This window comes from Rana temporaria, chromosome 1 (genome assembly GCF_905171775.1).
Source record: "Rana temporaria chromosome 1, aRanTem1.1, whole genome shotgun sequence".
Taxonomy (NCBI): Eukaryota; Metazoa; Chordata; class Amphibia; order Anura; family Ranidae; genus Rana; species Rana temporaria.
Genome location: NC_053489.1, coordinates 656,805,216 through 656,820,522, shown reverse-complemented (window position 1 = coordinate 656,820,522; position 15,307 = coordinate 656,805,216). Strand labels below are relative to the sequence as shown.

At 45.7% G+C, this 15,307-nt stretch overlaps 1 protein-coding gene across 1 annotated transcript in view; it reads right to left on the bottom strand.

The window, feature by feature from the left end:
- Window positions 1-2,973: 2,973 nt before the first annotated feature.
- The window catches only part of LOC120924546 (kyphoscoliosis peptidase-like), a 31,315-nt gene continuing 18,981 nt past the window's right edge, over window positions 2,974-15,307 (bottom strand). Inside the window, exon 6 of the mRNA XM_040335513.1 lies at window positions 2,974-4,618. Within this exon, the coding sequence (XP_040191447.1) occupies window positions 3,309-4,618 (1,310 nt within the window). The 3' untranslated portion in view covers window positions 2,974-3,308. The remainder of the gene's footprint in view (window positions 4,619-15,307) is intronic.

Sequence of the window (15,307 nt, the reverse complement as noted above, 5' to 3'; positions counted from 1 at the left end):
GCTTTCGACGTGGACGTAAATGACGTAAATCCCTATTCACGGACGACTTACGCAAACGACGTCAATTTTTCGAATTTAGACGCGGGAACGACGGCCATACTTAACATTACTATTCCAGCTATTTGATGGAATAACTTTAGGCCTGATAATGCGTTACGTAAACGGCGTATCTGTACTGCGTCGGCCGGGCGTACGTTCGTGAATAGGCGTATCTAGTGATTTACATATTCTACGCCGACCGCAATGGAAGCGCCACCTAGCGGTCAGCCTAAAAATTACACTTTTGAAGACACTTACGCCGCTCGTATCTGAGCCTAATTTAAGCGTATCTGGTTTCCAGAATACGTTTAAATTTGCGCCGGTGCAAATTCAGACTTAGGCCGGCGTATCTACTGATACGCCGGCCTAAGTCTTTCTGAATCCACCTATTAGCGTTATTTTCCAGGTGGGCTGCAATAAAATCCATACCCTGAAAATAAGCCCTAGTTTAAAATGCTTGTAAAATCCTATAATCCACTCTATTACAGTATATAATGTAGAATGTGTGTGTGTTTCTGTAATATAATTGCAGGGAAGTTAGGCGGGTCAAAGAAGCGCAGAAAGGCGCTATAACAGGTATAAGGTATTTGGCACAATTATATTACAGAACCGCACATGTTGCACATTATGTTATACTGTAATAGAGTGGATTATAGGATTTTACAAGCATTTTAACTCGGTTCACACTGGGGATTCCTGTGAGGCAGGGAGAGAGAGGGGGAGAGAAGACGGCACATTACATGGTAAGACCTACCCCGAAAATAAGCCCTACTGTGTCTTTTGTTGCCAAAATTAATATAAGACCCGGGCTTATTTTCAGGAAAACACGGTAGCTGCTGTCTTCTGCCTGATGAAGCTGCAAGACTACCTCGTTTGTCACGTTTTCTGGTGCTATCCGGTCAGGGACTTAAGCATTGTGCTCTAACCAAGTCCCGCAAGGCAGGCTTGCCTTAAGAGAATCGGAAAGTCATCTATAGTTCCTGACCTAGGCATCGTGCTGTACATCATAGCCACAGGCCAATGTTGAACCCATTGACTAATTTGGTGGGAATCTTATTCTGGGATTCCAACAGGGTAAAGTGGCATACTAAACAATTGTATAATTCACATACAAAAGAATCTTTTATTTTTTTTCAAAGAATCTTTTTTAATAGAATAATTTACATTTACATTTTTTTCCAAAAATACAACATTTTTTAATGTAGCAATGACACTTTTTCCACGGTGCCTTACAGAGAGCATTGATCCACTCACATCTCTTCCTGACTCCAAAGGAGCTCACAATCTAGGGATGTGTCCACACACAGTAGGGGCAATGCTTTTATCACCGTACTTTGAGATTGGAAGCACCAGTGCTTTTTTTGTGGGAACATGGGGTAACGCAGTTCCGGCACCTTCAGCACTGAATGTATGTAATGGCAAAGGATACTGGGGTATGCTGGACGGTCTATTGATGCTGGCAGAAATATATATTTGTGAGGGGTCTCCTGTTGTTGAGGAGGTCTATTGTTGCTGGGTTGGGGTGGGGGGGCGATTGTTGAGGGAGAGAACTATTGTTGCTGGCTTCTGGATGGTCTATTGTTGCTGGCTGCTGGGAAATTTGTTGTTGTTGCTGGGGGTCTATTGTTGGGGTGGTATTTTGTAAGGGGAATCCCATTGTTGGGGTGGTATTTTGTAAGGGGAAGCCCATTGTTAATGGGGGGGGGGGTATAATGTTGTGTAGAGGATCTATTGTTGCTAGGGTGGGTCTAGTGTTGCTGGGGAGTATCTATAACTGGGGGCATCTATTGTTTCTGGGGTGGGGTCTATTGATGCTGGGGGGTATCTATTACTAGGGGGCTCTATTGCTGCTGGGGGGAGGAATCTATTGTTGCTGGCTCCAGAGGATCCATTTTACTGCTTTTCTTGTTATCTTTAACAAATCCCATACAAATTATTTAGCACCACAAAATGATACTTGGTTCTGTACTCTTATGCTGCGTACACACGGTCGTTTTTCAGCATGAAAAAAAAAGTCGTTTTTAAAAACGTCATTTAAAATCATCGTGTGTGGGCTTCACATCGTTTTTCGGCTTCTGAAAAACGAAAAAAAAAAAAAATTCTAACAGGATGCATTTTTTAACGTCGTTTTTTAAAATGTCGTTTTTCGTGTTGTAAAAAATGATCTTGTGTGGGCTAAAACGACGTTTTAAACCCGTGCATGCCCAGAAGCGAGTTATGATACGGGAGCGCTCGTTCAGGTAAAACTACCATTCATAATGGAGTAAGCACATTCATCACACTGCAACAGACAAAAAAGCGTGAATCGTCTTTTCCTAACAAGGAATCAGCTAAAAGCAGCCCAAAGGCCAATAGAACTTCCCCTTCAGTGCCGTCGTACGTGTTGTACATCACCGCACTTTGTTCATCATTTTTCAAAAACTATAGTGTGTGGGCAACATTGTTTTTAATAATGAAGTTGGAAAAACTACATTTTTTGTCATGCCGAAAAACGACCGTGTGTACGCGGCATTAAAGTAAGGTGATCAGATTTTTAAAATGAAATCCGGGGACATATTTAATTTTTATTTTACTAGTAATGGTGGCAATCAGTGACTCTCTGTCCATCGCCGCTGCCACTACTCCCGGCTACTACTGGATGGGGAGCGGAGGAAGATCACTCCACCAGGGAAGGCAAGGAGATAAACAGGCAGGCGGCCCGGGACTTGAGTCAAGGCAGAAGAACATGCGAGCGAAGCTGAATGGGCATTTGCCCGAAACTGAAGAAATATTCCCTCCACTCCGACCAGCACATGATCATCAGAAAGGGCACAGATAATGGAATGGTGTAATTCAGATTTTTTTTTTTTTATTCTGCACTGACTGTCTTTGAAATTGCCCCAGCCCCTGCTCAAATCCAATCCGGGGACAAAACGGGGACAGACTTGGTCCGGGCACAGTGTCCTCAATCCGTGGACTGTCACCGGAAACCTGGGATGTCTGGTCACCCTATATTGATGGGTTGGTAACTGGGAGGTGGCTAGAGGTTGGAAGCAAGCGATGGTGCTCAGGGGTGGGTAGGGGGTGGAGAAAAGGACTGACCAAGCTGCGGGGGGGAGTTCCCTTACCTATTCTCTGAGGTAAAAAAAGAAACAGGACGCACACAAAAACATCATACAAACTCCATGCAGTTAGTGCCCTTGAGAAGAACCTAACCCAGCACCTTAGCACTACAAAGTTCAATACCATCCATTTAGTCCTCATGAATAATAGACACATGCTTTTATTTCTTACCCTGAGGACTCATTGTCTAATATAATCTGGGTCTTAAATGACATCACAATGTCCATTGTGGTGGCATTTGGTGTGAACTTCACTGCTATTTTTAGGAGTGTCCCTGGAGTGCCAGTGAAAACCTTCCCCTCCCAGATCTTATTTTTTGTCAGCGTCAGTTCTGTCTTTACAGGCCCGATAACAAGAACCTTACAAGCTCCAGGGATCTTCAATCTAAAGTTCTCCCAACTTTCCGCATGGAGGAGTCCGTATCTTGGCTGCAGTAAGATACAGCCATGACCCCAAGCGTTGTAAACTTTGGGGAAAGGGAGTAAGCGATTAGTGGACGCACATTGAATGACATAATCACAGGCGTGGCAATAATCCTCGTTTTCCTTCCTTTTTGTAAAAATGCTGAGCTTATAATGTCCTGACTCTGGCAGATGGACAGTCAGACTTATCTTATGTTCTAGGTGTGTTATGAAACAGTATCGGTCCAAGGAATGCAAACTGTTATTGGGTCTATTATTTTCCAGAGAAGTCAAAATCTCCAAGTCCCACAGGGTATGGAAGGTGATGTTGCACTTCCCGGTAGTTGTGTTTATAATGGGACAAACATGACTGGGGCTGGTGAGACCATTTTGCTTAGAGTTGGTTCCAGGGCCGCAGTGAACGCTGAGGTTGGGCGGGAACAGTTCATTGTGGTTAATTGGATTCTTGCAGTTGATGAACATGTTGGCGGCATTTTGGAAGTTGTCTCCTTCCTGGCCTTTCACAAATAAAGACAGTCTGTAATATCCCCAAAAAGGTAATAAAAGATGGCATCCCAGTTGGTTGTCTTGTCTTTGGGAAACCAGACATTTCTTACTGAACGTTTCCGAGAGTTCTGGTTGGATTAGCTGGAACATGGCCAACAGGGGTCTGGATGTCTCAAAAGTAAAAGTCAAACCACCGTTTTCTGCAAAAATCAGGTCTTCCCTGAGGCTACAATTGGTTACTCCCAAGTCTTTTGATCCCGGATGTAGCCCCCAAAAATGAAAAGGGTTTTCAGGCAGCCCAAGCGGATGTTTTGGTTGTGGGCAATCAATTTGGTAGGAACAAACCCACTTGTAGGGATCTTTGGCTTCACTGGGTTTTGCAAATACCATCAGCTCAAACTGGCCAGCTGATGGCGGATAAAAGTGTAGGGTCATGCTAGATTCATGGACTGTGAGTATCCCAAAGGATTTGTCCACCTGACTTCTGCTGTTGTTCAAAAGCTTGAAGATCTTGTAGCTAAATTCCAGTGGAGATACACAGCCTAGTGACACTTTAACTTCACCGTTTTCTGTAAATGAAAAATGAAAATGAAAAGGTATTTAATTTCACCAATGCCGTGTACACACGATCAGGCTTTTGCCTGACCAAATCACATCGGAATTCCATTGGAGAAATATAGGGCCAAATCCACAAAGACCCGGCGTAACGGCGAAATTCTAATTTAAGTTACACTGCCTTAAAATTTCTACCTAAGTGCCCGATCCACAAAGCACTTACCTAGAAATTTCTGGCTGTGTAACTTAAATTCCGCCGGCGCAAGGCGTTCCTCATTTCATGGGGGCGAATCCCATTTAAATGAGGCGCGCTCCCGCGCCGGCCGTACTGCGCATGCTCGTGACGTCATTTTCCCAACGTGCATAGCGCGAAATTACGTAACGCCGGGGTTTGTGGATTGCGACGGGTCAATAAAGTTGCGTCGGAAAAAAAAAAAGATACGTCGCAAAAAAAAAAATTCAAATTCGAAAAAAAAACGTGTCGCTAGACAGAAGGGTCTGCTTTTACATGGTGTACTAACTTTACACCATGTAAAAGCAGCCCTAATTTTGCGTATGCAACTTAATACTTACGGAGAAAAAACGAAGCAGAAAAGCTTCGTGGATCTCCGTAAGTGCTAATTTGTATACCCGAGGCGGCATTTCGACACGAAATGCCCCCAGCGGCGGATGCGGTACTGCATCCTAAGATCCGGCAGTGTAAGTCCCTTACACATGTCGGATCTTCTGCCTAACTATGGAAAACTGATTCTGTGGATCAGTTCCATAGTTAGGACCAGGGATACGACGGAGTAACAGCAGTTACTCCGTCGTATCTCTTTTGAGGATTTGGCCCATAGAACATGTTCTATACCTAAACTCCGATGGAATTAATCAGAATTTACGATGAAAAAACTCAGATGGGGCTACACACGATCGGAAAATCCGATGGATAAAGTAAATCGGAAATTTCGATCGTGTATATGGGGCATAACTCTAATGCCGCGTACACACAATAATTTTTCGGCATGAAAAAAACGTTGGCCCAGATTCTCAAAGGAGATACGACGGCGTATCTCCAGATACGCCGTCGTATCTCTGAGTCTGAGCGGTCGTATCTATGCGCCTGATTCATAGAATCAGTTACGCATAGATTTCTATTAGATCCGACCGGCGTAAGTCTCTTACGCCGTCGGATCTTAACTGCATATTTACGCTGGCCGCTAGGGGCGCATTCGCTGATTTACGCCTAGAAATATGTAAATCAGCTAGATACGCAAATTCACGAACATACGCCTGGCCGACGCAGTACAGATACGCTGTTTACGTTGGGCTTTTCCTGGCGTAAAGTTACCCCTGCTATATGGTGGCGTACATGCGGTGTACCAATGTTAAGTATGGACGTCGTTCCTGCGTCGAATTTTGAATATTTTACGTTGTTTGCGTAAGTCGTCCATGAATGGGGCTGGACGTAATTTACGTTCACGTCAAAACCAATACGTCCTTGCGGCGTATTTGGAGCAATGCACACTAGGATATGTCGCCGTTCGTTAAAAACGTCAATCACGTTGGGTCATGGTTAATTTACATAACACACGCCCACCTCTTCACAATTTGAATTAGGCGGGCTTACGCCGGCCTATTTACGCTACGCCGCCGCAACTTTCTTTTGAGAATACCGCACTTGCCTGTAAAAGTTGCGGAGGCGTAACGTAAATAGGATACGTTACGCCCGCACAAAGTTACGCGCATCTACGTGAATCCGGGCCGTTGTTTTTAAAAAATGTAATTTAAAATTATCGTGTGTGGGCTTCACATCATTTTTCGGGTTCTGAAAAACGACAAAATGTTTTTTCGAACATGCTGCATTTTTTAACAATGTTTTAAACAATGTCGTTTTTCGGGTTGTAAAAAATAATCGTGTGTGGGCTAAAACTACATTAAAAACCTGCGTATGCTCAGAAGCAAGCTATGAGACGGGAGCGCTCGTTCTGGTAAAACTACCGTTCATAATGGAGTAAGCACATTCATCACGCTGTAACAGACAAAAAAACGCAAATCATTTTTTACTAACACGGAATCAGCTAAAGAGCCCCAAGGGTGGCGTAATTTGCATGGAATTTCCCCTTTATAGTGCCGTTGTACGTGTTGTACGTCACCGCACTTTGCTAGAGCATTTTTTAAAAATTATGATGTGTGGGCAACGTCGTTTTAATGATGAAGCTGGAAAAAGGTAGTTTTTTCTACATGCTGAAAAATGACGTTTTTTTTCATGCCGAAAAATGATCGTGTGTACACGGCATAAGGCTGGTCCTACACATCTAGAAAATTTTAATTTTCAGAACATTTGTATGATTATGTAGGAGTTAAAGGAGACAATTCAACAATTTTTTTGGACCAGAGCTAGTGAAAATAATGGATGGGAATTTTTTGTCAAATCTAATGTGAAAGAATGAATTTCTAATCCTTGACTTGGCTCCCGGCCGGAAAAAAAAACATCGTAACTAGTCTCAAAGGGGTTGTAAAGGTTTGTGTTTTTACACGGTCACACCACACGGTCACACCAAATTCCGACCGTCACGAATGGGGTGATGTACAACACTACGACGAGCCGGGAAAAATCAAGTTCAATGCTTCCGAACATGCGTCGACTTTATTCCGAGCATGCATGGTTTTTGGTGCGTTGGAATTGCATACAGACGATCGGAATTTCCTCCAAGAACTTTTCTTGTCGGAAAATTTGAGAACCAGCTCTCAAATTTTTCTTGGCGGAAATTCCGATAGAAAAATTCCGATGGAGCCTACATACGGTCGGAATTTCCGACCAAAAGCTCACACTTTTCTTGGCGGAATTTATGATCATGTGTACACGGCATTAGAATTACTGCTGTCATTTTGACGTTGGTGGCGATATCTCGCATGCGTGGCACAATTGCCGTTTACATACATGTGCGTGTCCTACGTACAGTATGTACCGTATTTGCCGGCGTATAAGACGACTGGGCGTATAAGACGACCCCCTAATTTTCCAGCCAAAATGTTGGTTTTGAGATATACTCGCCGTATAAGACTACCCCCTTCCTACTAGTCATGCCTCGCCTCAAGGTGCCACCATTACATGCCAGACTGTGCCCCATTACATGCCAGACTGTGCCCCATTACATGCCAGACTGTGCCCCATTACATGTCAGACTGTGCCCCATTACATGTCAGACTGTGCCCCATTACATGCCAGACTGTTCCCCATTACATGGCAGACTGTGCCCCATTACATGCCAGACTGTGCCCCATTACATGCCAGACTCGCTGTTCCCTTACCTTATCCTAAGACATGCAGAATCGCGGCCGTCCATTTTTTCAAAAGCCGCGACAATTTTATGGCACAGTGGCTGCGTTTGATGGGCACAGTGGCGGCAATTTATGGGTACAGTGAGGCTGCAATTGATGTTTTTTTTTCCGTTTGTTTGCGCCCCCCAAAAATTTGGAGCACCAGCCACCACTGCTCTAGGTGTTCTCCTAATCTGGCTGCAAAAGGGGAAATACACTTTACCCCTTTATATACCAGGGTGTATAGACTTTCATTATGTACAGGGAGACTTTGTGCTTTGTATGTATACTATTGTTGCGGTGCTCAGATGCAATTTAGTTCTGCTTAAAATACATTATAACATCAAACAGTAGCTAGATAAAATGACACAACAGAAATAGCGGCAACAGGAAAGATTTCCTTGTACATGTCCGTAGGTCCGTCCGTATACGTAGGTATAATCTGTCTTCCCCTAATGTTACTTATCTGTGTGAAGCCTCATGACATACAGTTATAATAGAAAAGAGTTTTATGCGTGTCTCTTGTACGCAATATAAAGAAGGATTATGGGAGGATTATGTTCCTGGCAGAAAGGCATGTCCGGGTTGGTGTGTACTTATCGCCTCTGTACACCCTCCTCCGCAGGGAGGGCATTGACAGCCACTATGAAAACCAAGCTGCCAGGGGCACAGACCAAGACACAATGCTGATTCGTCTTCTGAGAAATGCATCTAGCTTTTATCTAACTAAGGCTAGACATGCATGTTAGGATTTCTCCATGCTGGGATAATAAATATATCTAAACACCGAGGATGGAGGAATCTCCCCTGCTGGCTATTGTATCCTGACAGCTGCTTCTCCCGTTGCTGTCAGAATACCCATAGGGCTAGATTCAGATAGCCCGCCGTAAGTTTGTGCGGGCGTAGCGTATCTCAGATACGCTACGCCGCTGTAACTTAGTGAGGCTGGGGCTGGATTCACAAAGAACCTGCGCCCTAAGTTACGGCGGCGTAGCGTAAATCTGCCGGCGTAAGCGCGCCGAATTCAAATTGTGGAGAGGTGGGCGTGTTTTATGTAAATAAAACATGACCTCACGTAAAAGACGTCTCTAACGAACGGCGCATGCGCCGTCCGTGAACGTATCCCAGTGCGCATGCTCGTAATCACGTCGCAAATAGTCAATGCTTTTGACGTGAACGTAATTTACGCTAATCCCTATTGGCAAACGACTTACGCAAACAACGTAAACAACGTAAAATTTGTCGATGTCCCGACGTCCATACTTAACATTGGCTATGCCTCATATAGCAGGCATAACCTTACGCCGGAAAAAGCCTTACGCAAACGGCGTAAAAAAATCCGCCGGGCACCCGTACGTTTCTGAATCGGTGTATCTAGCTCATTTGCATATTCTACGCGGAAATCAGCGGAAGCGCCACCTAGCGGCCAGCGTAAATATGCACCCTAAGATACAACGGCGTAGGAGACGCCGCTCGTATCTTAGCCTAATTTAAGCGTATCTGGTTTCCAGAATACGCTTACATTTACGATGGCGTAGATTCAGAGTTACGCCGGCGTATCTACTGATACGCCGGCGTAACTCTCTATGAATCTAGCCCAATGTTCCCAACTGTCTCTCATTTGCAGGGCCTATCCATCTTTTGGGACCAATCCCTCTGTCCCTTATTAATATCAGATGTCCCTTATTGAAGACCAAATCCCTCTGACCCTTGTTAATCTTCAGATATTCCTCCTTTGAGTCCAAACAGCCCTTGTCCCTCGTTGATCCTCAGATCTCGCTCTTTTGAGACCAAGTCCCCCTTTCTCTGATCTTCAGATGTCCCTTCTTTAAGACATTATCCCCCGTCCCTCATTGATCCAGATGTCCCTCTTTTGGGATCAAATCCCCCTGTCCCTCGTTGATCCTCAGATATTCCTCTTCTGAGACCAAATCCCTCTCACCCTCGTTGATCCTCGGTTGTCCCTCTTTCTAGACCAAATCCCTCTGACCTTTGTTGATCTTCAGATGTCCCCTCATTTGAGACCAAATCCCCCGGTCCCTAATTGCTCCTCAGATGTCCCTCTTTTGAGACCAAATGTCTGTATCCCTTGCTGTTCCTGCTGGACTCTAACAGGTTTTCTTTTAAGATTGCCCTGTATTTGGCTCCATCCATCTTCCCATCAACTCTGACCAGCTTCCCTGTCCCTGCTGAAGAAAAGCATCTCCACAATATGACACTGCCACCACCATGTTTCACGGTGGGGATGGTGTGTTCAGGGTGATGTACAGTGTTAGTTTTCCCCCCACATATAGGGCCAGATTCACAGAAGAAGTACGCCGGAGTATCTACTGATAAGCCGGCGTACTTTCAAATTTGCCGCGTCGTATCTTTAGTTTGAATCCTCAAACCAAGATACAATGGCTTCTGGCTTCGATCCGACAGGCGTACGGCTTCGTACGCCTTCGGATCGTAGGTGCAATACTTCGGCGCCCGCTGGGTGGAGTTTGCGTCGTTTTCCGCGTCGGGTATGCTAATTAGCTTTTTCCGGCGATTCACGAAGGTACGCGCGGCCGTCGCATTCTCTTACGTCGTCGCTAGTCGGCTTTTCCCGGCGTATAGTTACAGCAGCTATTTTTTGGCTTATATTTAGACTTACCATGTTAAAGTATGACCGTCGTTCCCGCGTCAAATTTGAAAATTTTTTTGCGTAAGTCGTCCGTGAATAGGAAAGGACGTAACTCACGTCGACGTTCAAAAAATCACGTCGGTGTGACGTCATTTCGCGCAAAGCACAGCGGGAAATTTCAAAACGGAGCATGCGCAGTACGTTCGGCGCGGGAACGCGCCTAATTTAAATGATCTGCGCCCCATTTGAATTAGGCGGGCTTGCGCCAGAGGGATTTGCGCTACGACGCCGCAAGTTTACAGGCAAGTGCTTTGTGAATCAAGCACTTGCCCGTAAAACTTGCGGCGGTGTAACGTAAATGCGATACGTTACGCCGCCGCAATTGTATGTGAATCTGGCCCATAGCGTTTTGCTTTTAAGCCATAAAGTTCAATTTTGGTCTCATCTGACCAGAGCACCTTCTTCCACATTTTTGCTGTGTCCCCCACATGGCTTCTCACAAACTGCAAATGGGAATTCTTATGGTTTTCTTTCACCAATGTCTTTCTTCTTACCTCTCTTCCATAAAGGGCAGATCTGTGGAGAGCACGACTAATAGTTGTCCTGTGGACAGATTCTCCCTCCTGAGCTGTGGATCTCTGCAGCTCCTCCAGAGTTACCATGAGCCTCTTGGCTGCTTCTCTGATGAATGCTCTCCTTACCCGGCCGGTCAGTTTAGGTGGACGGCCATGTCTTGGTCGGTTTGCAGTTGTGCCATACTCTTTCCATTTTCGGATGATGGATTGAACAGTGCTCTGTGAGATGTTCAAAGCTTGGGGTATTCTTTTATAACCTAACCCTGCTTTTCACTTCTCCACAACTTTATCCCTGACCTGTCTGGTGTGTTCTTTGGCCTTCATGATGCTATTTTTTTCCACTAAGGTTCTCTAACAAACCTCTGAGGGCTTCACAGAACAGCTGTATTTATACTGAGAGTCAATTACATTATGTATTAATTAGGTGACTTCTGAAGGCAATTGGTTCCACTAGATTTTAGTTAGGGGTAAAGGGGGCTGAATACAATTAAAAACAATTATCATTTTCCTATAAACAAAAAAAAGTGTCAATTTTGAAAAAAAATATCAATATGTTTTACTTGTTGCTATAATAAATAGCCCAATTAAAAAAAAAAAAAAAAAAAAAAATTCTCAGTCTAGGCTGATACGTATTCTTCTACATATTTTTGGTAAAAAAAAAAAAAAATCGCAATAAGCGAATGGTTTGCGCAAAAGTTATAGCGCCTACAAAATAGGGGACAGAATTATTATTTATTTTATTACTAGTAATGTCGGCGATCTGTGATTTTTATCGGCACTGCGACATTATGGCGGACACATCGGACACTTTTGACACATTTTTGGCACCATTCACATTTATACTGCGATCAGTGCTATACATATGCACTAATTACTGTATAAATGTGACTGGCAGGGAAGGGGTTAACACTAGGGGGTGAGGAAGGGGTTAAATGTGTGCCCTGCATAGTGTTTCTAACTGTGGGGGAAGGGCACTGACTGGGGGAGGTGACCGATCTGTGTCCCTATGTACAAGACACAGATCGGTCTCCTCTCTCCCTGACAGGACGTGGATCTGTGTGTTTACACACACAGATCCATGTCCTTGTCTCTGTAACCGCCGATCGCGGGTGCCTGGCGGACATCGCGGCTGCCAGGCACGCGCATCGGTATCTGAGTGATGCGGCGGGCACGCGTGCGCCGCCGTCGGCGGCACTCGCGCGCCCCCCAGTGGCTGGAGGCCAGAGGCCGTATATAGACATCCTCCCGGCAATTAAGATCCACCCTGCGGCCGTATAAAGTCGAAGTGGTTAAACAGGTGGATTACGTTTTTGGATTTGGGTGGAGAACACTATTAGATTTATGGGTAGGTAATTATTTTGCAACATGTTTATTTGCATCTTGTTTTAATCTGGTGCCATATATCAAATTTACCAACCTGCTATATCGACCCAAAAGTGAGCAACAGCAGAGAAAAAACAAAACAAAAAATGCTTTCAAATTCCCTAAAAGTTTGGCTTTAGATAGACTTTAAGGGCCAGATTCTCAAAAGAGATACGACGGCGTATCTCTGAGTCTGAGCGGTCGTATCTATGCGTCTGATTCTTAGAACCAATTACGCATAGATTTCTATTAGATCCGACCGGCGTAAGTCTGTTACGCCGTCGGATCTTAACTGCATATTTACGCTGGCCGCTAGGGGCGTGTACGCTGATTTACGCCTAGAAATATGTAAATCAGCTAAATACGCGAATTCACGAACGTACGCCCGGCCGACGCAGTACAGATACGCCGTTTACGTTAGGCTTTTCCCGGCGTAAAGTTACCCCTGCTATATGGTGGCGTACATGCGGCGTACCAATGTTAAGTATGGACGTCGTTCCCGCGTCAAATTTTGAATATTTTACGTCGTTTGCGTAAGTCGTCCGTGAATGGGGCTGGACGTCATTTAGGTTCAGGTCGAAACCAATACGTCCTTGCGGCGTACTTTGGAGCAATTCACACTGGGATATTCCACGGACGGCGCATGCGCCGTTCGTGAAAAACGTCAATCACGTCGGGTCACAAGTTATTTACATAAAACACGCCCCCCTCTTCCAAATTTGAATTAGGCGGGCTTACGCCGGCCTATTTACGCTACGCCACCGCAACTTACGGAGCAAGTGCTTTGAGAATACAGCACTTGCCCGTCTAAGTTGCGGAGGCGTAACGTAAATCGGATACGTTACGCCTGCGCAAAGATACGCCGATCTACCAGAATCTGGCCCTCAGTCTTCCGTAAAGAAAGTTTGGAGCCACACTGTACAGAGTAATTCCAGAACACAGCCCGCTGCTCTCCCCTCCATCTCTTGCAAAGTCTGTTTAACTCATTTAGCCCTCTCTGCTGGATATGCTCGATCCATTCTGTTGTATCTCACGTAACATGCTCGGCCAATTTAAACAAAACCAAAAAAAAAATCCAATTATAAAACAGAAGGCTGAGGAGAAAACAATCTGCTTGGAGAGCTTGTGGGTGTTTCATCAACAAGCTTACATTATTCCGAGAGCGAGGGAGCGATATGTGCTCTCCCCACTCAAGTAAGCCTCTCAAAAGGTTACATAAGTCTTTATCGGCAGCAAAAATATAACATTTGCATTCATTTTTACCAAGACGGTCTGCCGGGAAATAGAGTTGGTAGGACGGTTATTCCAGAAAGTCCTGTCAGTTGTTAGAATAACGAATGTTACATTTAGAGGCCGAGGGTTACCTGGCTAATTGCCAGATCTTCTGTTGGGTGAAATTCTCGAAATGTTGATTTTCCAACTAATAAACAGGACGCTTGTTCCAACAGCATAATGCCAAGAGCTCTTGTACTGTTTACATAGCTCCCAACTGTCCCTGAATTGGAGAGACTGTCCCTGATTTGGAGAGACTGTCCCTGATTTGGAGAGACTGTCCCTGATTTGGAGAGACCGTCCCTGATTTGGAGAGACTGTCCCTGATTTGGAGAGACTGCCCTTGATTTGGAGAGACTGCCCTTGATTTGGAGAGACTGTCCCTGATTTGGAGAGACTGTCCCTGATTTGGAGAGACTGTCCCTGATTTGGAGAGACTGTCCCTGATTTGGAGAGACTGTCCCTGATTTGGAGAGACTGTCCTTGATTTGGAGAGACTGTCCCTGATTTGGAGAGACTGTCCCTGATTTTGAGGGACTGTCCCTGATTTGGAGAGACTGTTCCGGATTTGGAGAGACTGTCCCTGATTTGGAGAGACTGTCCCCAATTTGGAGAGACTGTCCCTAATTTGGAGGGACTGTCCCTGATTTGGAGAGACTGTCCCTAATTTGGAGGGACTGTCCCTGATTTGAAGTCACACAGGGTCACAGAGTCACCAGAGGCACAGAAGTGCTGGGATCCCTGGAGTGCGCAGGGTCACAAGAGGCATGGCAACGCAGGGGTTACTGGGATGCAAAGAGGACACAGATTCATGGGGGGCACGGCAGCTCAGGAGTTAGTGGAGACACTAGGGGCGCACAGGGAGAGGCAGAGTCACGATGGGCACGGCAGCTCAAAAGTTAGTGAAGACACAAGGGTCACTGGGGTGCACAGTGGCGCAGAGTCAAAATGGGCACGGCAGCTCAAAAGTTAGTGGAGACACAAGGGACGCTGGGGTGTACAGGGGACACACAGTAATTGGGGGCACGGCAGCTCAGGAGTTAGTGGAGACACTAGGGGTGCACAGGGAGATGCAGAGTCACGATGGGCATGGCAGCTCAAAAGTTAGTGGAGACACAAGGGTCACTGGGGTGCACAGTGGCACAGAGTCACAATGGGCACGGCAGCTCAAAAGTTAGAGGAGACACAAGGGACGCTGGGGTGTACAGGGCACACACAGTAATTGGGGGCACGGCAGCTCAGGAGTTAGTGGAGACACTAGGGGTGCACAGGGAGATGCAGAGTCACGATGGGCATGGCAGCTCAAAAGTTAGTGGAGACACAAGGGTCACTGGGGTGCACAGTGGCACAGAGTCACAATGGGCACGGCAGCTCAAAAGTTAGTGGAGACACAAGGGTCACTGGGGTGTACAGGGGACACACAGTAATTGGGGGCACGGCAGCTCAGGAGTTAGTGGAGACACTAGGGGTGCACAGGGAGATGCAGAGTCACGATGGGCATGGCAGCTCAAAAGTTAGTGGAGACATAAGGGTCACTGGGGTGCACAGTGGCACAGAGTCACAATGGGCACGGCAGCTCA